Here is a 25,049-nt window from a genome sequence, read left to right on the forward strand (position 1 = left end):
CTGGGGTGAGCCGCAAACTAAGCTCATGCTTCCTTGATTGCATGAGGTGTGAGAAGGCCGCTTCTTATCATCCCATGACATGTTGGAGTTTCCCCAGTAGGACGCAGTGCATGGAATTATTCCAAACAGTTCCTTTCCCCTCCATCAGGTGCCCCGGCTGACCAGGGGGAGGCAGTATAGAGACCAGGATTACTGCATGTTTTTTGTGAGGGTACCTACCCTCCTAGGGGACACAGGGAGAACATGCAAACTCCACACAGAAAGGCCCTTTTGCCAACCCCACCCAGGGTATGGGCGTTGATGATGCGGAGGAGAGAACACGCCCCCAGCATCCACAGCGGAGCCCGGGACCTCCTAGCTGTGAGGCGACTACCGACTGTGCTACCGTGTCCCACCAGACCACTCGTTCTCAACCTGTGGGAGGATATTGCAAGTGAGTTTCCAAATTAAACGCTGATATGTGAATGATAATATATCATTCAGTCATTCATTCACAATCAACCATTGACTGATCCTAAAAAGAAACATGATCTGAAAATGCATGTGAATGGTCAAGTGGTCAGATGGGTGGCCCGCAAACGGTTTCCAGATCTTCAAGTTGGCCTTTTTGTTTAGCCTATAGTATTACATTGTAATTACGAGCTGAATCAAATTGGGCCAATGATATTTGCACATTTAAAAGATGATGATTTAATCGCACGAAAAGCAAAAACAAGAAGCGTCGAGAATCACGTTTTGATAAGAATTAGTGTCACATAATTTTGATATATTAGGCAATATTTTCCATGCTAATTATGTGCAGAGCCATCATCACTCTAGCTCCAGTGATGTATTAGCATTCATGAATTATGCATTTCCCCTCTGATAAGGGCTATTGAACCAGTGTAGATAGGAGACCAAAGACATTGTTGCCTTCATTAGTAAATCAATATCACACACACTCACTCGTGCACAGGCACGCACGCACACACTCAAAAAGTCAGATGCATGCATATGCGCACATGCACGCACACACAGACACAACGGGCACATGCATGCACACACATGTGGTTAACAAGTATTATTGATGAAGTAGATGAAGCTGAATGTATAGGACACACTGACCTTATACGCCACACTCATCATCAACAGCCTGGCCTGTGGTTACTGCAGTGGCTCAGGGTATGGTGGGTAGTGGCAGGTAGAGTGGCCAGATGCGAAACCGCAAGCTTCCCAGTTCGATCCCGGGTGAGAAGAGAAGTGTCCTTCAGCAAGACTCTGGACCCCTAATTGCTCCAAATGTGCATGTTTGTGCCTTGCGTGGTTTCCCCCGCCGTCAGTGTATGAATGTCTGTGTGAATGGGTGAATGTAATGCACATTCTAAGTAAAGTGCCATTTACCATATGCAACTTCTTCTTCTGTCGTATGTCCTTAGACCTTCAGCTCCGTTGCAGCAAGCCAGTCCAGTGTGTCATTGTCTAGGTCAAATAGCCCACGATCACCATTCGGTGGCCGGTATATGGGGCAGCTGGTCAGCACGTGTTCCACAGTCTGTAGTGGGTCCCCACATTCGCAGTGGGCACTGTCTGTGAGACCCCATTTCTGCATGGCTGCACCGAAACGTCCGACTCCTGTCTTCAGGCGGTTGAGGGTTGTCCACTCCTTGCGGGGGAGGTGCTGACCAGGAACACATGTGGGATCATCGATGTAGCATATGCAACAACTACACATAACCTACACTGTAAGACTTCATCAACATCCTGGCCTGTGCTACTGAGAGTACAAGACCTCACATGCATATAAGAGTCAGACGTTATAGCTGTGGTTCTGAATCCAATATAATACAGTTTCCTGTGCTATTAGGTACTCATGACTCAAGGTGCTAGGTAATGAATGCTCTCGCCGGTGCCTCCGTAGAAGGATTTTATAACGTTGTTATCTATTTTACTAGTGGAACATAAACAACATCTGCAGCGCTGTATCTTCTGTGATCGTCTTCCTGTGTTCTGACAGCTGCCTCATAGTCGTTTAGTGGAATCATCGTTTGATGTTATCTATTCTACCGCCGTATTGCTTCCCTTCTGATATCTGGAGTACTATATCGATGGTGCAAACCTTCTATCATCTTAAAATTATTTTAAAATGGTGGAAATGGTAGATCTGCAAGCGCACGACGCGTTGCACCGCGCCACGGTGTGAGCTTGTATCGGCTATTTTCGACAATTTTGTGCGACACTCCGGTATGATGAAGTGGTGCATTAATTTACGTAACACGTTAAACGTTGAAACGTGGAGATTCAATAAGCCACACACATGGCTTCATATAAATTATACATGCATAGTTCCATTATATTGATATTCCACTGTTACGTTCTTAGCTTACGTATGATTCACGATAACTACTTTTTATGTATGTGATGTATTGCCGTGCTTTTTTTGTTCTTCCTTATTGTAAGTCGCTCTTGATTAAGAGCGTTTGCTAAATGCCTAAATTGTAATACAAGGTTACAAGGTTTCTGCCCCGACAGCAACAATTTAGTGCGCTGTCTCCTTTGCTTCTACCTCTTATTCATCTCAGTAAGATGGCCTTGTATGTATGTATTGACATATTGCTAAACCACTTTCTAAAAATGGATATATATGTTTTATTTTAAAGTTGAATGTTTGTGAAAGGAGATTGCACATCCCCAACCCAGGTTTAGGCAGGTCAGGTGCTGAGCGACGGACAGTACATACTGTAGAATAAATTAGTCTGAAGAAGAGCTTTGTGCTCGAACCGTCACATATGTTGTCGCTGCAACAAAAAAAAGCATCTGTCGCAGTGGAGCCCTCAGTCTGCGAGTGTTTATTCTATGTACTTTGGTTTTAAACTGTTGTCTGTCTGTCTGTCTGTCTGTCTGTCTGTCTGTCTGTACAGTACGTCTAAAAACACTAAATATAATTAAAACCTACAGTGCAAAAAAGCATTTGCACAACCCACTGATATTGCACGTTCCCATAAGAAGCAGCAGCACTAAAAACAGCATTAAAAAGAAACAGTTCATGTGTCACGGCTCAAGTTCATAATGCAGAGTGCATGTGTAATCAACAGATCACTGGTGCAAAAGGTCACAGTTCAGGGTCTAGAGTTCATGATTCTCACAGCTACAGGGAAGAAGCTATTTTTCTTCCTGGTGGTGCTGGCCTTTCTGAAGTCCACTATCATTTCTTTTGTCTTTTTGACATTGATGCAGAGGTTGTTTGCTCTGCACCACGACTCCAGGTGTTCCACCTCACGCCTGTACTCCACCTCGTTGTTGTTGGAGATTAGCCCCACCACTTCTGTGTCATCCGCGGACTTGACAATATGGTTGCTTGGGTACCTGGCCGTACAGTCATATGTCAGCAGGGTGTACAGCAGGGGACTCAGGACGCATCCCATGGGGGGAGCCGGTGTTGAGGGTGATCTTCACAGTCTGTGGCCTGTTTGTCAAGAAGTCCAAGACCCAGTTACACAGGGGTGCGCGTATGCCAAGAACAGACAGTTTGTTCACTAGGGTCTGTGGAATGATGGTATTAAATGCCGAGCTGCAATGTCCTTGTTTACAGAAGGGACCGTCGGCCCCCGTTTCCCATGGAAACCCAGTCTGTCTGTCTGAATGGCAGCGCGCCTGGCTCGCTGTGTGTGTGTGTGTGTGCGTGCGTGTGTGCGTGCGTGCGTGCGTGCGTGCGTGCGTGCGTGCGTGCGTGTGTGTGTGCGTGCGCTGGCTGACAGTATAGCAACACATGTGAGAGCTGGCATGGGTAGACAGTTTGACATAGCTGCACTGTGTGTGTGTCCACCTACTTCTGTGTGTGTGTGTGTGTGGGGGGGGGACTGGGAGTGCATGTGCATGTGCAGACAGTCTAACATAGTTGCCCAGTGTGTTCCCATCTGCGCACAAGTGTGTGTGTGTGTGTGCGCGCACACACACTTCTTTCTCAGATCACATGTGGGACACCTCCTTGGCTGCTTGCTGAAATAAGCAGCGCTCATGCAGTCATAACACTGTGTGACCTTCAGGAGAGAGGCCTCATGAAACCGTCCGTCTCATTTCCCTTCATCTTTCTGCGGTTGCACACACAAGTCGACGCGCGCGCACGCGCGCACGCACACGCACGGCTTCATCTCTGTAAGAAAAATAAGTTGCAGTGGAGCTGTCTTGTGAACGGGGGTGGATGCCTTTTCTCTCAGGTACTTCGTTGCAGTGTTGATTTTGACAGCAACATTTTATTTAGTTTTGGTCATATATATTTTAAGTAAAGCTTCATTTGGTTTTAATAATATTTTAATCACCTGAAATGGTCAAACGCTAGATCTCTTCTTTGCAATTGCGCGAAAATTATATATTTTTTCTTTCCATATATTTTTTCTTTCCACCGGTGGCCCCGCCCTGCCCCGGTGGCCCCGCCCCGCACCAGTGGCCACCACGCCTCGGGGCCACCCGGCGCTAAAGATTAATGAAGCCGTTGAGCAACGAGGAGGAGCCTTGATTAAAGCCATTGGAGCCAGATATTGTTTTATGATATATTTACATTTTAAAGCTTGATTTAATTACAGCCCGCTAAGGGGGGGGGGGGGGGGGGGGGGTATGACTCCCTCCTGCATGACTGAGGAGATGACTGAGGACAGACAGACGGACGGACAGATGAACGGACAGAGAGGGAGAGATGGAAAACTAAATAAAGACTAAGCTATATGAGGGACTGGTTACACACCGGCATTAACAAATGCAAACTCGATCTTCGACAGGGACTAGTGGAGAAGAGATCCAGTGTCGAAGTAAAAGCCAAGTCATTTTGTTTGGTCGCGACTGGGTGTTGCACTCTGAAAATAGCAGACCTACAAGCTCACAATGCGTCGCTCTGCGTTGATGAAAATGTTGAAATATGGAGATACAAGATTTCTACCTGACAGCAACGATATTTGATTGAATATAAATTGTGCGGAACATCTTGGAGAAAGGGTGGGAAAAATGTAAGCATGCGTTTCTTGGAAGCTTTTTTTGTAGGTCATCCTCAGAGACATCTGCATTCATGAGTACTTTATCCAGCAGATGAATCACTTCACGCTAATGAGCTTGAGATCCAGATAACTTCTGATATCTATCTCTACATCGCATTGATATGCAAAACAATGTGGAAAACTATTGATCTATGGAGTTGCCGAGGGAAGAAATTTACATGAACAGCGTTAACCATTTTAGAAGTATACGGTAGCACAGACGAAGGGAGACGTAGGAACAGCACGTATAGCCTGAATATACTGTACGGCTTCATCAAAGTCTTTTATTTGAATTATGTGTACGTTTGGAACACAGTCCTCCTATGTCGTAACTATCTGGGTGCTGTTCCAGAGGTGGACAAACTCATACATTAATAGTAGTAGATAGTTCTCAAACCCAGTACTCAAGTATATACTCCTGGTCAAAATATTACTCTACTACAACATGAAAGTTGCTCTCTCAAATTTTAACTTTTTTTTTTCTTTTTTACTTGTAGTACTTACAGTATACGCACATAACTTAGTTGAGGAGCTGATTTGGAAAGCGACATCAAACAAAACAACTCATCTGCTCCAATATAATTTATTGACAACGTTTGGACGTCTCTTCGTTTGACCAGATGAAGAGCCATGGCTCGAAACATCGTCAATAAATGATATGGGAGCAGAGGAGTGTGCAGGTTTCTTCTTCATTGTTTTTATATCAATGCATTGCATTCATATTTGGGAATGTTTGCATACCCAACTGGGTATACTGTACCAGGTTGTGAAAGCGGTTCACTAACTTAAAAAGTTTGATTTCACACGTGATGTTACAACAAAGGGACACACGTTTTCTTAACTCCACTACATCTCCTACCCAGCTGCTTGAGCAGAAGGCCCACGTCAATCTCTGGTGTCATGCCTGGCTTCTAAACCCTATGTGTGCTTCATCGCACGAAAACAGCAGACGAATGCGACGCGCCGTGAGCTTGTAGGTCTGCTGTTTTCGACAGTAGCGAGACGATTTTCGCACACGCAGAGCACACATCTGTCATTGCGGTATTGGTGCTGCTGAGGCATGCAGCGCTTGGGCAGCGCTGTCGCCTTCACTCAGCGGTGGCTGAGTGGCCGACTGGATGTTCACATGAAGTCTATAGCCTCTGGGCGCTATAAAGGCCTGCATTTAAAATTGTACTTGAGTAATTACTACAAAAGTGTTGGCATCAAAATGATGAGTACTCATTGTTATGTGGAACGCCACATTTCAATCGGTCCAAATGTTCTCAACACGTAGCCAAAGTATAACATAGGGCTTAATTAGTTCATGTTTGATTGATTGATTGATTGAAATATTTATTAACAGTTTGCAGAATTACAGTACATTTCAAGCACAAACTCAATACAAAGACTGTTAACTCTTGAGTGGACGACCCAATTAAGCATTACACTTGTTTACAAGAGGGTCCACCGTTTTCAATTCATCAAAACGTTTAGAGATGTACAAATCACTTCTATATAGCCAAAAACAGGAAGGAAATCATCAGAGGTAAAAGGGAAAAAATAGCTCTAAAATATCCTGGTAAATGGCCGGGTTGATTTGTTGTTTTGTTGCGACTGTAGGTCACAGATTACTATGAAAACCTGCAAAACCCGTCCGCCAGTCAGGTCACGCCTCCATATATGGAGCTAACCTGTTCTGACATTCCATATGTTGATCCTTCCTTTTCCGTCCTTCCTCTTCGATGTCTCCCTTTTGACTGATACCTGTCCATTCAAGCTCTAGACGGGCCTTTTGACTGATACCTGTCCATTCACACTCTAGACGGGCCTTTTGACTGATACCTGTCCATTCAAACTCTAGACGGGCCTTTTGACTGATACCTGTCCATTCAAACTCTAGACGGGCCTTTTGACTGATACCTGTCCATTCAAACTCTAGACGGGCCTTTTGACTGATACCTGTCCATTCAAACTCTAGACGGGCCTTTTGACTGATACCTGTCCATTCAAACTCTAGACGGGCCTTTTGACTGATACCTGTCCATTCAAACTCTAGACGGGCCCACCCCAAAGTTATTAGTGCAGCCACGCTCGGCAACCTAAAACTAATAAATTAAAAGTTAAAGTTAACAAAGCACACTATGTGCCTCTAGTGATGTAGTGGAGTAGAAGTACATACTGTATAGTATAACAAATTGAAATAATCAAAGTAAAGTAAAAGTACCTAACATATTTACGCTACTGTTGTGTTGTAGCAGTTGGAATTATGCAATGCAATGAAAGTAATTGAATGGCTCTGTAACCACCTCTGTTTTTGTATCAGCGTTAACCTACAAACTTGTGTTCCAAAGGCAAGAGCTCTACCAACTGAGCTATCCAAACACAATTAGTTGTTCTATTGTTAACAGCAAAAACATCCAGTGTTTTTTAAAACAAGTATGGGTCTCCTAGTTTTGGACATTACTACAGTTTGTTCGCTGTTCATGTGTTCTCATTTCAGATAATGGTCCATAGATTGTGTGTAAAGCGTTTCACACATCCAGGCAGAAAATCAGGTATAAGCCTTTTTCAAACTGCTCCAAATGGCGGAATATCTGAGAGCGGAGCTTACTGGTCAAAGTGACAGATGTGTTCCCCATGAGTCAAGGAACATGTGGAAACAAGTGCCATGACTTTTGGCCAAACGAGGCGTGAGTTATGCCTGTATTGCTATAGTGCCCCCCATTGGCCAATTGGAGTAAGACTAGTTTCAGTGCTATTTGGCATGACCATCTACCATACTGTACAGTTTCAGGGTGATCTAAAGGTCAGAGGTCAAAAGTCAGAACACGAAAGCTGTTCGGCATGAGGAGACACATATGTGTATCAAAGTGTCATTGCCAACAGTCAAACGGTTCATGAGCTATGCACGTTCAAAGTTTGCATTTTCAATTGAGTGCTATAGCGCCACCCTTTGGCCAATGGTCATGGGCTTTGCATAGTCACCGTTTGGCATGGCCCTCTACCATGTTGACGAGTTTCGCGAAAACCGATTGCACGGTTCAGCCAGAACTGCTATTTTTGGCCGAAGAAGAAGAAAAAAATCACAAAAACAATAAGTGACCAAATCACTTCGTGACTTCTTGGTCCCTTAAAGAAAGAAATGATATATGATTATTGTCAGTTCACACTGAAATTTGTCTTGCGACCCAGCAGCCATGTACTGTTTGCAAAACACTATAGGCCTACACACATTTGACATACCAGATGGAACAAAAAACGAGATGACATGCCCACTTGCAGCACAGACTCCCCCATGGCAAGTGCTCTTGTAGCACTTGACCCAGATAGTGACTGAGGCACTCTACGCTGTCTCTCTATGTTTGATGTTAGGTGTTTACCTTGCTTATTGTAAATCACTGTGGATAAGAACTTCTGCTAAATGCCTACACATTGTGAACTGTACTAGGGAGTCACTTTCCAGGGGTGCTGAAAGGCTGCATTGCATGCCTTGCTTGCATGCCCACCGGCAACACTGTGTGTGTGTGTGTGTGTGTGTGTGTGTGTGTGTGTGTGTGTGTGTGTGTGTGTGTGTGTGTGTGTGTGTGTGTGTGTGTGTGTGTGTGTGTGTGTGTGTGTGTGTGTGTGTGTGTGTGTGTGTGTGTGTGTGTGTGCGCGCGCGCGCGCACTCGCACGCATGCATGCATGTGCGCGTGCCATGCCTGGGGAGCTCAGCTCTCTCTCTCTCTCTCTCCCTGTTTCCTGGCAGCAGCAGCACCAGACTACCTGACTGGGTCGCTGATTCTCCCTCGGGGGAGCGTGCCTTTGTTTCACCTTCTCATTGGCGAGGCACACAGGAGCGTCACAGGCCAGATCAGCATGGCGTTTGCCAAGTGGCGGGCTGACAACGTAACTCAACCCCGCCAGTGCTTTAGTGAGATAGTCGACATATATAAAGGGCCTTCCCATAGTCCTTGGGCCAGAGGCCTCTTTTTGGGTTTTGGGTACCACTAAAAGGAACAAAGGTTGCATATGATGTTTGTATTGCTACATGTCTGTAGTTTATGAAAATATATGATAGTCTCAAAATATACATATATACTGATACATATTGGCATAACTCGGCAACTAATGTGCCGATTTGGATGATTCTGCTATCAAAGTATAGGTTTTCTGGGGTGCTGAGTTGATTTATGAGATGACTGAAGCAATTCAAGTTCAGTCAAAGATCAATGTCAAGGTCATTTTCGATCCAAAATGTTAACAAAACTGGCATATCTTGCCTTGACTTTTGTTGACCTTGCCCTCAATAATATACGTAGCAAATTAAATTACATTTTGTAGCAAATAAACAACAAATGTAAGTCTGTACATGCAGTCAACCCATTGCTGAGACAACTGCAGCTTGCATAGACGTGCACATTTACAAGCCAAAAACGCAAGGACTACATCTGGTGCATGGGCTGTGTGCATCCAGTGAATTGCTAACTGTCCACAATCAACAGTTGTCCATCCATCTGTATGGGATCTGGATCTGGTGCAGACGGGTGAGTCTGCAGAGAGCATCTCCATATTCGAGTCTGGTAATTGGCACGGAGGGCATGGAGAAATAGACATTCTCTACATGGTGGGAGTTGACTGGAATCATCCTCTCTCCTGGCACAGACAAGCTGGTAGTGGATCTCGTTCATGTCACTGGAGGTGGTCCCAGACGTGAACTGCTGCAGTTGGTCAAAGAGCTCTGTTGAAACATCCCAAGACTGCCCAAGTTGTTTGAATGTCTCCTGAAAATCAGGGGTTTTCTTCAGTAACCCCATGCATTCAGTTTTCCACGACCAGCAAAGGCACTCACAGTGTCACATGTTGTAAATTCGTGAGCACAACTGGACTATAACTGTCTGTCAGTCTGTCTGTCTGTCTGAAGTTAAGTTACCATCCTCATTTACCATATATTCTTTTTACGTTTATTACATGTCTTCCTGAGTTGAGTTGTGTGCTGGGGTACAACATTGAGTTTCAGAGTTCCACTCTTCAAACGAATATATAAATGGTTTCTACATCCTTATAAACCCATAAAAAGAGGTACCACTCATGTTTCTATGATGTTTAATTCAGACGATGTTTAACTGTTTCAGAGCGGCAGCCATCTAATTTCCCCGGTATGGCTACCAGAAATATAATTCAGCCTGCCTGTTATATTATGCTGTTGGTTATGTCCATTCATCGTACAAACATCAGAAATGGGCAGAAAAGTGAATACTTTTGGAGTTTAGACAACAATGAATTATGTGGTTTTGCATAATCAGATCATACCCCTAAAACAGTATTCAGCTACTCTTCTGAAACTGCTATCACACATTTTCTCACTCCTGGATGTCAGACGAACAAAACGATACCACATACTGTATGTCTTGTCCCTTTTAGTGGTACCGATATCTCACTCGGCCTAAGGACTACTGGTCAAAATGTTTGACTGCAAGTGAAAAGTTTGCTCAGTCGAATTTCGAAAAGTTGAGTTCAGGAGCGATTTCTTGAAAAGGGAATACTTAGCCTAAGTATTCAAAGGTTAGCTCCTATCGCGTCATAATGCAACACGTTAGGAGCTTGTAGATCTGCTATTTTCACCCGGGAGACATAGATTTTCTCTTTCAGAGCTAACATGTTTGGGGACCAGTGCTTTAAAGCAGTATGGTATATTCTCAAATTGTAAAGTACATTTATTCTTTACCCCACTAAGACCTGAGCCACGGAAAATGTTTAAGCTCTTTGTTGCGAGCTTGTCAATCCGCTGTTTTTGCTAAATGTTCGCCTCAGAATAGGTATGCTATATAGTGCATGTGGCTCACTCCTAATAGCTTCCCACCAAGCATGCATCTGGGCAAGCCATCTTCTGGGTGAATGCACAAATATAATTTTCCTCTCAGGACAATATAATATTTCTCTCACTCGCTCATATAATACACACATTTGTTAGATTCGACCTAAAGACGTGCGTGCGTGCGTGCCTGTGTGCCTGCCTGCCTGTAATATCCCTCTAACACGTGACGCAGATGCAAACTGTGGATCAAGGGCCTCGGAGAATATAGAACCTCCCTGGAGACCGAACCGGCTTTTTTTAGCCCAGAAGAACGAGTCCAAGACAACAAAGGACGGTGTTCTGTATGTTCGGCGATGACACAGAACTCGCACAGCAAGCTGTTCATGCTACCAAATGGACTCATCAAATCCCACCAATTAAGATGATCGATGTGAACGTTGTTCATAGGAGGAAAAAAGCCCTTCAACAGTCATATGTGACCAAATTTGACTGAGGGACTCCCATTGGATTTATTTTTGAATTTTCGTTTCTTCATGTCATATGAAAGCAGGGTCTTCTCTCCCAAGATTGACAAATACAATCTGCCACAACAAAAGTCCCTTTGACAAAACACATGTTTTTCATAATAATTTAAATCTATAGTAAATCCCCACAGATAGAAGACATCTTGTTAACCCATAATTTATTTCATATTTGCATGTCGATTTCAGCTTTGATATTTATTTCAGACATGCTCTAGTATGTGAAGAGGCTGCCTGTGCTATTAACTCATTTTGGATCAAAAATAAATAAATTCCGTTTTTGTACTCGGAATTTAAGCTGGAGGTTGCACGATGGCAGGCTCTCAGTCAAATCTGGTCACATAATGTCTGCAGGGCCAGTGTCTTCTCATCCCATAGTTCAAACAGGCATATGGTCTACATCCGGGCCAGTGTCTTCTCATCCCATAGTTCAAACAGTCATATGGTCTACATCCAGGGCCAGTGTCTTCTCATCCCATAGTTCAAAGAGTCATATAGTTTACATCCAGGGCCAGTGTCTTCTCATCCCATAGTTCTCATCCCATAGTTCAAAGAGTCATATAGTTTACATCCAGGGCCAGTGTCTTCTCATCCCATAGTTCAAACAGTCATATGGTCTACATCCAGGGCCAGTGTCTTCTCATCCCATAGTTCAAAGAGTCATATAGTTTACATCCAGGGCCAGTGTCTTCTCATCCCATAGTTCAAAGAGTCATATAGTTTACATCCAGGGCCAGTGTCTTCTCATCCCATAGTTCTCATCCCATAGTTCAAAGAGTCATATAGTTTACATCCAGGGCCAGTGTCTTCTCATCCCATAGTTCAAATGGGTGACTTCACCACCATCAGCCAGAAAGCCAGTGGTGGAACGTAACTACTTTAAGTACATGTACTTACATAGTAAGTGCATGTTACGTAAATCCTGTGTAGTTTTACTTAAGTAGCCTACTGTAAGTAAAAGTTTGCTTGACTTGAGTATTTCCAATTTCCAATGTCTTTTTCTACTCCAATACATCTCAGCTCCAAGCGGACTGACCTCATGCTTCCTTCTATGCATGAGGAGTCCAAGCTGCTTCTTTTCACCTGACAGGGCAGAGTTTCCCCGGCCAGACGTATTGCGTGGAAGCAACACGTTATTCTGACCAGTTCCTTTTTATTTCCCCTCCATCAGGCGGTACAATTCTACAATACAGTAGAATTACTCAAGTCAATTTTGAATTCCAGACTTTTACTTGTAACAGAGTATTGCAGTATTGATACTTTTACTCAAGTACAAAATGTGAGTACTTTCTACCACTGCAGATTGCTGCTGCTATGAGAATGTTGCTGAACCAGAAAAAATAACTGCTCGTAGAAGATACTGATAAGGGACCACTTCAGATATTTGAACCCTTCATACTTAGATAAGATGGACCACCAAACCTCTTTGCCAAAAATAGGCGATCTACAAATAGCATACAGATACAAGCTTGTGTTTTTCCCTGTGTTATGAGCTTGTACATCTGCCATTTTTGGAAAAGATTGTGGCAGAGAAAACACCTTCCACACACACGACCTTGACAACCACACCCGACCTTCAAACACACAGACCAACGGGGGAGAGTGGACAACTGACCTTTCACGGCTGTATTATATTAGTGCCGCTTTTGACAGGCGTGTGTGCGTGCGTGCGTGCATGCTCGCACGTGCACAGGAATGTTTGTGTGCATGTTCATGCCTGAGGACATCTACTCCCACCTTCTTGCTTCTGCACGTGTGTGTGTGTGTGTGTGTGTGTGTGTGTGTGTGTGTGTGTGTGTGTGTGTGTGTGTGTGTGTGTGTGTGTGTGTGTGTGTGTGTGTGTGTGTGTGTGTGTGTGTGTGCTCGCGCGCGCCCCCCCTGGGAGCACAGTCACGCAATATGCTAGAGCCTCCCCCCCTCGTGTTACGATACAAATATAACAATTCTATAAGATATTAAATCGTATCGCTCCCAGGAGCCTATCTACAGTGTTTCTGCCAAACCTGCTGATATAAATTCCACGTTTGCGTCATTTTAATAAAACGTGGCCTCATCTTTCACTGTCAGATGCTGTAAATGTGGAACAAGACATTGAACCACCCGGTCACACATACCGTTCAGACCAGAGGTTGATTTTAAAAAAAGTCTTCCAAATCAAATCAGTGGTTCTCAATGTTTTCCGGCCTTGACTGCCCAAAATAACCCAAACCCAAATAATCCAAAGGTTTGCACACATTTTCACAAAAAACAATAGCAGTCACTTTGTGCCACGCTATGAGCTTGTAGATCCGCAGTTTTTAAATAGTGGGATATATGAGGAATATTGCCCAGCCCTTCAGATGTTCGCATGGAAATATCTCATCGCAGGGATGTGATTTGTACCCGCCGCCATGACGAATCCATTTAGATGTCGCGGCCGCCCACTGAGGCTGAATAAATTCGGGCATCGCTTGATTAACAAGCATGAGTCCCATAATGGAAATTAAATGAGGTAATATGCAAACATATAGAGTGGGTTGTGGGGAGAGGGTGGGTGGGGGAGGGGGGGCTCGTAAAGGGGGAGAAAAAGGTGTAGGGAATCAGGCTGAGACAGAGACAGACAGAGAGAGAGACAGAGACAGACAGAGAGAGAGACAGAGAGGGAAAGAGAGAAGGAGAGACAGAGAGAGACAGACAGAGAGAGACAGACAGAGAGGGAAGGAGAGACAGAGGGAGACAGAGACAGACAGAGAGAGAGACAGAGAGGGAAAGAGAGAAGGAGAGACAGAGGGAGACAGAGACAGACAGAGATAGAGACAGAGAGGGAAAGAGAGAAGGAGAGACAGAGGGAGACAGAGACAGACAGAGAGAGAGACAGAGAGGGAAAGAGAGAAGGAGAGACAGAGGGAGAGAAAGACGCCTCCTTAGACGCCACCTTGCCCTAGCCTCGACGACCTTGCAGGCTTATGCAAAGGCTAAACATGTCATTTAGATACCATGACATGTAATCAGATGCCAGGTCATTATTGACCTGGCATCCTATAGTGTTTATAGTTTCAAAGGAGAGATTATAGATTTTCTTTGGATATTCTACTGTTAGACTGATGATAGGTTTTTGGTTTACTCATGATCCTAGATCTATATAGTTTCTATAGCCTGGTTTCCAGTATGCATTAGATTATACTACCTTGCGTTCTTGCTTGCTGTACTGTACGTATGTTGCCCTGGATTAAGAGCGTCTGCTAAATGGCCAATGGCCAAATTGTAAATGTGTGTGTGTGGGGGGCTGTGGGCTGGAGAGAGAGTGAACCGCCCTGGAGAGAGCGTGCACGTTAGGGATAGAATGAGACAGCCCGCCCGCCTGCGTGTGTCTTTAAGCCAGGGGAGACTCTTCTTTTAAGCCAGGGATCAATGTTCTCCCTCTTAGAAGTACATTTAAACTATTTATTTCCGTGGAGTCCCACTCCTCCTCCACCTGCCGTTTGACCCCTAGCCCATTTCCACATACCCCCCAGCCCATTTCCACATACCCCCCCAGTCCATTTCCACATACCCCCCAGCCCATTTCCACATACCCCCCAACTAGAGATGTCCCGATACTGTATCAGCATGGGGTTAGGTTTCTGGTTGTCGGTCAAATGACTGTCGGACCTTTGCTGTGTTAGAACTAAAGCTCAAGGCAACGGGAGGAGGATTTCAGATGGCATATGACGTTTTCATGATGGATCAGACTCAATGTTGTCATGGTGGTTGAATTAGTTTCAAGTGGACACATGCTGTAGTCTAACCTGACTCCGCCAGATGGTGGCAGTAGTGAGTTCCTCCTCCTGCTTCCATCTGGTCTCTCTCGGGCAGAGACGATGTAACCTCTGAACCTCTGAACCAGTGCTGATCGTTGCGATATGCGAGATAAATGATAAGCGATATGCGGGAGCGATCGAGGCGGGATCAACGCGAGACTGATGACATATTGAAGCTGTGCCACAGTGCACATGTAAACACAACCTAACAAGACTACAACTCGAAATTATTATGGAATTTTTTGTCCCACTGCTTTGGCTTAATCGTTTCTGCTTGAGAGAGACCAGATCCATGTAGGGAACGTGTGAAGGAGGAGGCAAAATCATTGCAGGCTCAGGTGGATAAAAATTCAGAGACCACTGACACCACTGAGTTTGCCTCCTCCTTCACTGACAAAATGGAAAAGATTTAGCGTCCATATCGGGTGTAGACTACAGCAAGAGTCCACTTGAAACTAATTCAAACACCATGACAGCATTGAGTCTGATCCATCATGAAAACTTCATATGCCATCTGAAATCCACCTCCCGTTGCCTTGAGGGCAACGTTTTCAAAAACGTTTAAAATTGCATGTCCTCACGTCTCACACAAGTTGTCAACACATCTCTTCAATCAGGTTGCAGACCCTGAAAAGAGCAGCCCTTCTTGTCACTAACAATAACATATGAAACCTCCTGTTTCTAAGTAAAAAGGAAAAAAGTTAAACGGCTGTATTTCAACGACTGAACACATTCTTAACACTAAACTAATGGCCTCGACATTTTTTACTATAAGCACAGCAATGATTCTGCTCTTGTTTAAGTCTTCAATAACAACCACTTAAATACCGACAGTGGAGAAAACATCCTCAGTTATAAATGATAAATGGTGCATTTATATAGCGCCTTTATCCAAGGCGCTTTACAGAGATTGTGCATTACATTCACCCATTCACACACCCATTCATACACCGATGGCAGCGGAAACCATGCAAGGCACCAACTAGCACATCGGGAGCAATTAGGGGTTCAGTGTCTTGCTCAAGGACACTTCGACAGTAACCCTGGGGGAGCCCGGGTTTGAACTGGCAACCTTGCGGTTACCATCCAGGCACTCTACCCCTGAGCCACCGCCGCCCTTATACAACAATGTTGCAACTTGTTTTTTGCTGATTTAATTTGGTGTTCTTGAATCTAGATGGATCGTATACAGCAGGTGCGTGGCTTCTACAGCATTGTTTTACAACCACGTCGATAATAAAATGCTGAATATGATTATTTATTTATTTTTAACTTTAGGAACATCACTGTTGACATCTTATCTGATCTTATCGTATCCATTTTGATACTTCCTGTATTGATTGATTGATTGATTGAAGAATTTATTAACAGTTTGCAGAATTACAGTACATTTCAAGCACAAACTCAATACAAAGGCTGTTAACTGTGAGTGGACGACCCAATTAAGCATTACACTTGTTTCCAATAGGGTCCACCATGTTCAAATCATCAAAACATTTAGAGACGTACAAATAGACACTTCTATAGACAGAACAGGAATTCATCATAAAGGAGGTAAAAAGGGAAAAGAAACATATACAGTGAGGGGAAAAAAAGGGGTGGGCGGTGGGGGGGATTCACGTTCAGCTCCGTTAATTTGTTTGTTTTCCTTGGAGGAGCTGCGTTGGGTCCCCAAGTCGGCTCCGTGGCCGTACCTTGAGTTGGCTGTGTGGCCGTGACCGTCTCTTGTGTTGTCCTTGCGTTGGGTCCCCAAGTCGGCTCAGTGGCCATACCTTGAGTTGGCTGTGTGGCCGCGACCGTCTCTTGTGTTGTCCTTGCGTTCGTGTTTGAGGGATTCCGATTTTACAGGGGCCAGTTTCGAATTGCAGCCGTCCGTAGGTGCCCTTTGAGAGCGGTTTTGAAAGAGTCAAGGGATTCGCATGTCTTAATGACAGTTGGTAGGGCGTTCCACATTTTGGTGGCATAGGAGCGAAAAGAATTTAGTCCCTTGTTTGTGCCGAATCTGGGTTGTACATGGTTCGTTGCACTCCCTCTGGTGTTGTGGGTGTGGACTTCGTTAACATTAAGGAAGTATCTAGACAGGTACATGGGTATCTTGGTGGTGTATCGAATCTTGTGGACCAGACCCATTGCAAGATGCTGTACTCTGTCGTCGACCCTAAGCCATTCCAGCCTGTCGAAGTGGGCAGGGGTGAGGTGGGTTCGGGGGGCTAGGTCAAGTAGGAGCCTGACCAGTTTGTTTTGGGAAGTCTGGAGCCTGGTTTTAAGGGCCTTTGAGGTGCTGTGGTACCAGGAGGTGTATCGTGATACATCTCTCACCTCATCTCATCTCTATAGGCCCGTCACAATTGTTAATTACATATTCATCTAATCGCAATATTAATAATAATCGCATATTCACGTCATCCCAGTTTTGTTTTTGTTGCATAATCGTCATAATTGGTCTAAGAAAAACTGAACATTATTAAATATGCCAGTCGTTTCATAAGTTATTTGTCATATCTGCCCTGCGCTGTATACGAAGCCTAAAGCCAAACATGCAGTACATGTATTTGTTTTAATTTACTGTATATGTATAATTAAATGGCAATTAGTCATTATTAATCGTCAAGTACAATGTTCTCATCTTCATGTTTGTCCCAGCTCTCTCATGAACTTGTCAACCTCCTTCTCACCCCCGTCCCACCTCTTTGATCACATATTCTACCCAAAACCCTCCCCCCTCTCTCCACTACCTTTAAATTGAATTTCTATCCATCCCATTGCTTTATTTTCTGTGAGCGCTGCGTCTGTCTGTGTGTCCCTCTGTACGTCCTTCCTTCCTTCCTTCCTTCCTTCCTTCCTTCCTTCCTTCCTTCCATTTAAATAAACATAGTAGCGTGCAGATCTGCTGTTTTCCGTGAGGATTATATTATATTATAACTAATAACCTCCAATTAAGCCCAAAATATCTAAATATCTGATCACAATCCTGGCCAGAATCTTTTCCCATGTGGCACACCCGTTATGCGATGCTCAGCCAATCATAGTGCAGAATGACACACCTTCCAGCCAGCCAATCATGACGGCCAATCACAGAGCCAATGTCTGTGCCATATGGTATGTTTCCGTCCTCATTACTAAATTATTATTAGTTAGATAAAACAAGAATTTATCTTGTGAGGAGCACGGAAAATGTCCTCACAACATCTACTTCTCAAATTCTGCTATAGCTTATTTGATTTCATTTTTTCTTTCATTTTGTTATTACATTATTAATTCACTCTTTTGGATGGCGTGTAGCAGGTGTAGAACGGTCTGGGTTGTAATGAAAGCCCTTGTGTGTATGTTTTGTCGATGTTATTCTTGATTGCTGTGTGATTGTTGTCATTGTTTGTGCTTTGTGCTCTGAGTACCCTCTCGAAAACCCCACGTTGCTGAAACTCAAGGGACTTATCCTCCAATAAATAATAACAATGTTGCAGTGGTGGAAAAAGGGCTCACATATTTTACTTAAATTAAAAGTATCAATACTGGAAATACTGGGATGAAATACTGTTAGTGTACTGTATAAGTACAATCTACAAGCTTGTACATCAGCTAGGGCTTACGTGTTTAATGTATGTTTTGTAATAATAATCAAAGTAACTAGTAAATAAAGTGTAAAAGTACAATATTTGCCTCTGAGATGTAGTGGACTAGAAGTAAAACTATTCACACACGCACGCACGGAAGGAAGGAATCAGAGACAGAGAGAGAGAGAAAGAGAGAGAGCATTGTGACATATATCGACGTTCCCTTGGCAGCAGATGGTATCGATTTGCTAGTCAGTGACGCAGGAACAGAGAGACACACACAGACACACACACACACACACACACACACACACACACACACACACACACACACACACACACACACACACACACACACACACACACACACACACACACACACACACACACACACACACACACAGAGAGAGAGAGAGAGGGCGAGAGAGGTCGTATTAACACAGGGAAGATGCCTTGCAGGCCCCTGTGCGCACAACATTACCACTATCTAGAAACTACTTTGTGATGCGGTCCAAACCAAATGTCCTCGCAGACAGGCAGCGAATGAGCACTTCAAACACAATGACTGTCCATGTACAATGAGGGAGTCCATTTGATTCCACAGTGTAGAGGCTGGGTCCATTTACCAGGTGGCACTTTGGGTCAATAACCCATTCCGACCGGGACAGTGTCATTTTAGATTTGAGCTCTCTCTTTTTGCGCCATTGGTTGGCTACTAAAAAAATTGCAGATATACAAACTAATATTGCAGCACAAAGTGACAAGCTATGAGCTTGCAGATCTACTATTTGTTCTTAAATCGTTGAATATGTATACATTTAGTCTTACCTCAAATCTTTGCTTCTGGGGGGTCTGTGGCCAAATATAATTTGGGGGATCCTTGACATGAAAACATTTTGAGAACCTCGTAGATTTTTCAGAAAATTGTTTAAGGATTTAGAAGACATTTTGTAGAATCGGCCTCAGGTTATACTGGAATATAGAAGGCTGGGAAAGAGTCAGGGCAGCATTTTTACAGCTCTACTGTAGTTTTAATGAAGGGGGGTGCATGGGAAAGAACTTGGCCTCCTTTATTCCTGGGACAAACGCTCGCGGCCACGGTTTTCACGTGCCTGCGTTCAGGCCGCCATGTGCAGCGCGTGAAGAAGTACTCGGACGTTGTTGTTGTTTTTTACTCAAGTAAAAGTAGAAACATCACAATGTGGAAGTGCTCTGTTACAAGTGAAAGTCCTGTGTTCAAAATTTGAGAATCACATTACAGATATTTGAGTAAAAGCACAAAAGTATTGGCGTCAAAATATACTTTAAAGTACCAACAATTCAATACAATTTTTTTTTTAATTGTGTAAAACTCTGTTTTACATACACGTTCACAACATGTCACAATGCCGAAATAAAACAAAATAAAACTTAATGTACGGTAAATCTACAAATTAGTAAAGTCATAAAAAACATAACATAAATAATGTTGTGCAGTGGAACAAAACACAACAAGTTAAACTATGGAGATAAGAGGTTTCTGCCCGACAGCCAAAAAGTATCGCATCTGAGATGTTGTGGAGTAGAAGTAGAAAGTATCGACGTCAAAGTATACCTCAACATTGTACTTCTGAGTACAGCACTTGAGTAAATGCACTTGATTACTCTCCGCCAGTGTTCATGCATCAACCCGCGTGCGCGTTCCATCCGTGCACGTTTTCGCCCGCACGCGTGTCCGTATATACAGACAGGGGCGTTTGCGTTTACATGTGTACACGAGAACCAGGCCACAGCATGATGGCACCGTTTTGTCATGTAAGCGGGAGATTTAGCGTTCACCTTGGTCAGGCGCGGCGAGGTTAATAGTGGGGCCGTATCAGCCGCTGGCTCGGAAAGTGTTTAGCGCCTGTAATTGATGGAGCAATTACTGTCCAGATAAAGCCTCCCCCCATTCTGCTGTTCCCTTCGCAGCGCCCCGGTCCCACCGAGACATACATCTCCACCGCCATGCACGGCATCATGGCACAGCGCGGCCTGGCCTGGCCCGGCCCTCTCCGCCTCCGCCTCCGCCTCCTTTACCTCTCATCCGTCATCCAGGCCTTTAGACGCACTGCCTCAGCAACACAAAGGGCCTTGGGTCGGCCACCACGGGACCTGCAGCGTTGCCAGATGTTGCGGGATAAACAAGCAGACTGGGTTCTATGAAAAACAAATGGGCTCTATGCACACAGAATAACTCTTCCTAGTTCTGGGTCCCTTCCCTATACTTCCTGCACAGGTGTTACTGATGATATAGTAATTAATGAAGGCTCTGTTCTATTTAGTGTACAGTGTTTTTTTTTTCAAGGACCCCCATAACTCTGAGAGTGTACAAATGACACCACTGACCAGTACACACACATTACATCCGGAAGTGTCTATACCACCCAACCTGTATACGTGAAACTGTGCACACACACACACACACACACACACACACACACACACACACACACACACACACACACACACACACACACACACACACACACACACACACACACACACACACACACACACACAGGGGGTCCCCAGCAAGTCAAAGTCGCTTATAATAAGCAGACATGGCAACACTGCACGGGACACCAAATCAGTGTCAACAGAAATGTTCAGACATGTGGAGCTATGTAATGCAGAGCTCATTTCTTAAGATGATTGGAAAATGTCCGAGGAGCAATATGAACCCGACCCTATACGCTACTTCACACGGAGGCTTCAACTGCAATGTAATGGTGTCATATGTCACTCTGGGTATAAGAGCGGCAGGGCTAATTGGCTCCATGATTTGTTTTAGATTATGTTGTGTTGTTTTGATATATTGTCTAATAAGGTTTTTTTTGTATTAATGTTGGCGGTTGACAGACGCATGTTGTCGGGCAGAAACCTTGTATCTCTGTACTTGAATTACGTTTTATTTATTTATTTTTATGCCGTACTTGCACATACAAGGGATGCCTTTCCATAATTTAGACTTTCCTAACATTTTAGTATGTTATTTAGCATACCCAATAGTAGCAGCATTCATTGTCTATCTATAGAGCTCCGAAGTCTGACGTCACTTTCAGTAGAGGGCGTCAATCTCCAGGTTCATGTATTTGTTTATTTGCATTGAGATCCCCAAACGGCGATTTTAGGTCGCTTCATATAAGAACTGTGTTTGAAAAATAAACCGACCACCTCAGCGTTTCTGTCAGGGGAGTGGCTGTGCGTCGTTAATGATGTCCATTCATATTTGATACAGCCAGTTTCTAGAGAAAATGGAATTAATGTGACCGCAAAAGCCTTGAAACTACATATGAATGCAATGTCGCTGAGCATATACGTCACGCCCAGCTGTCAACATATTGCGTTCCTGAGATTCCTCGTTGACGTAAGCTCAGCTGGTGGTGACTCGACTCGTACTAACCACGATACATTATATATCAATAAAATAAAAATAAAAATAAACGTAATTAACGTTCAGTTTCTGTTGTGCGACGGGCTGCGGGCAGAAGCAGCATACCCGGAAATGTAGTCTCTGGGTTGTTTGGCTCGTTTCTAACGCTTATTTTGTTACTCTTTGGGTATATTTGTACATTTCCACCTTCAGTCGATGCTTCATATCCATATGAGTGAAAAGGCCGGGGTGATCGGTTTATTTTTCAAACACAGTTCTTATATGAGGCGATCTAAAATCCCCCTATGGAGAGTACAATGCTTATAAAAACATACATGAACCATGGCGCTCACTGCCCTCTACTGGTAGTAGAGGGCAGTGACGTCAGGACTTCGGTGCTCTATTGTCTATCTGTCAAAATCTCTTCTATCAATTATTTGTTTCAACCTTATCTAATACTGAATTCATTGCAAACAGAACACTAGGGGGCGAGCCCAACTCGTTTGCAATGCTTTTTGAAAATCTCATGCCCATACCTAACACCATGCCAAAAAAAATCGTCACCAATGGCGAATTCCCCCTCTGTTGGAAATTGTGCTAGGTAACTGTAGCTGCTGTCCATGGTTCTGTAGTAACTGTAGCTGCTGTCCACGGTTCTATACTAACTGTAGCTGCTGTCCATGGTGCTGAAGTAACTGTAGCTGCTGCCCATGGTTCTGTAGTAACTGTAGCTGCTGTCCATGGTGCCGAAATAACTTTAGCTGCTGTCCATGGTTCTATACTAACTGTAGCTGCTGTCCATGGTGCTGAAGTAACTGTAGCTGCTGTCCATGGTTCTAGAGTAACTGTGGCTGCTGTCCATGGTTCTAGAGTAACTGTAGCTGCTGTCCATGGTGCTGAAGTAACTGTAGCTGCTGTCCAGCTGCTGTCCATGGTGCTGAAGTAACTGTAGTTGCTGTTCGTGGTTCTGAAGTAACTGCAGCTGCTGTCCATGGTTCTAGATTAACTGTAGCTGCTGTCCATGGTTCTAGAGTATAACTGTAGCTGCTGTCCATGGTTCTAGAGTAACTAGCTGCTGTCCATGGTTCTGAAATCTGAAGTAACTGCAGCTGCTTTCCATGGTTCTATAGCGATGCAAATTGTGAGCTTGTAGATCGGCTATTTTCAAATGATGTGTATACATTTGAAAGCTCAAAACGGGACATTCTGCATAATGAGTACTTTTACTTTTGGTAGCCTACTTTAAATATATTTTTATGCCAATACTTTTACTGAAGTAAATGTTGAGTTCAGGATTGCAGTTTTGATACTTTTACTTAAATAAAACATTTGAGTCTTTGTTTCCACCAATGCTCATGTGTTCCCTGCTGTTATGTTTGTGATGGCCGCGGCCCGCGGTCAACCTTACACCCTTTAGCGATTTTTTATTTAATAGCCCTATAGGATTGACATTTTCAATTAAGGCCCTGCTGGGGGTAGAAATGACACAGTCGGGGTTAAATGATCTGCAGGTATTTCCAGTTGTCTAATTGTCAGCGCTTCTCTGTTTAGGCTATTGTTTCTGAAGGGGGTGGCGCCATTGTGAGCTTGTAGATCTGCTATTTTTGCTATTCAAGGCATACAAGGAACAGTGTTGATTTTGTCGACTAAAACTATGACGAAAAATGATCATCGACTACCTAAAGTCTACAATGTTAGGGAGGGACTGGTGGAGAAGAGACCCAGTAGAACTAAAAGACAAGTCATTTCATGTTTGGTTTTGCACTCGGGTGTTGTATTCTGAAAATAGCAGATTGTTGTGAGCTTGTAGATCTGCCATTTTCCTAAATAAATAAATATTTGCCAAAAAATAATTTAGTTCACTAAATCAATTGTAGAATTATACGACTAAAGTCTTATATTTAATAAACTAAACGAAAACACATGACTAAAATGTGATTTATCAATGGAGTGTAAATTCTGCCTTTGAGCGTGGGTTTTGGCTTTTGGCATACGCTCACCTCAGCGCGGCATTTATCAAGTGATCGTAAACAGCTGATCCTTGCGTAATTTCATTCTTAGCGTTGATTAATGTGACGGCTGAAATCAATCTGTCATGCCCTATAAAATCAAGCCTCGCCCTCGTTTTTGCGACAATACGACCAAACAACGTATGGAAACTAGAAAGTATAGTTATGTTATGGGAAGCCAATAAAAAGGTTTCCCCCACTCGCCTCGCCTCGCTCGAATATGTAGCCTAAACATTAACGTGTGTGGTACTGGTGGTGGTGGGCTGGTTGGGTTACCTATCTCCGATCTCCTGAGTCCCGATGGCCGATGCGGTCCCCACTTGCACTGGCTCGGCACATTTGGCTTTCGAGCGTTGCATCGTGTGTATCCTTAAACGAGGACGAGACGAGGAGATTGCACATAACTCCAGAACAACATGGCATTACAGTACCCATTGGGAGACTTGACTCTCCAGCTGCAGCAGTCTCCAATGCCTCTCCATGTCATGAACATATTCCAGCATAGTGCGTCTCCAAAAATCCTTGCATGTATGCGCTCATGCAAAACATTGTTTAAATGGCTTAAGCATCTAACATTGTTTTTAATTGCGCGATTTTGCTTGTACACTTGGAAATATCCTACCAATTTCATATGACATGCCTTTACAATTTTATTTCACATATATATTTATTAGTTTTTATATACATTTTAGGAGTGAATATATACTGTATGTTTAAATGCCTGTCACAGCCTGTCAGCTGGTCAGTCTCTGCTGCTCTGCTTGTCTACGACAGAAAAACAGGTGTAGGACAAAGCCTACGACAGGCGACAGCTCCCGACCTGACGTGATATTTGGCGTGGCGTACGACAAAGTCACACTGCAATGCTAAATGCCAAAAATTGCGGTGATTACAGCATACGCCCAGTTTGGGGTGTACGCTGCATTGATAAATGAGGGCCTATGACTCAAACTACATCAAAAGTTGCTGTCAAAATCAAAACTGGTACTGTATGGCTCAGGGTGTTTAGG

The 25,049-nt window shown here is 43.9% G+C and overlaps 1 protein-coding gene across 1 annotated transcript in view; it reads left to right on the forward strand.

The window, feature by feature from the left end:
- Positions 1 to 8,843: 8,843 nt before the first annotated feature.
- The window catches only part of LOC306934939 (ephrin type-A receptor 6-like), a gene marked incomplete at its 5' end in the record, with an annotated part of 395,442 nt that continues 379,236 nt past the window's right edge, over positions 8,844 to 25,049 (forward strand). The window contains 2 exons of the mRNA XM_079517761.1: positions 8,844 to 8,873; positions 20,587 to 20,811. Coding sequence (XP_079373887.1) covers positions 8,844 to 8,873; positions 20,587 to 20,811 — 255 coding nt within the window. The remainder of the gene's footprint in view (positions 8,874 to 20,586; positions 20,812 to 25,049) is intronic.

The sequence above is a fragment of the Electrona antarctica genome (genome assembly GCF_951216825.1).
Source record: "Electrona antarctica genome assembly, chromosome: 13".
NCBI lineage: Eukaryota > Metazoa > Chordata > Actinopteri > Myctophiformes > Myctophidae > Electrona > Electrona antarctica.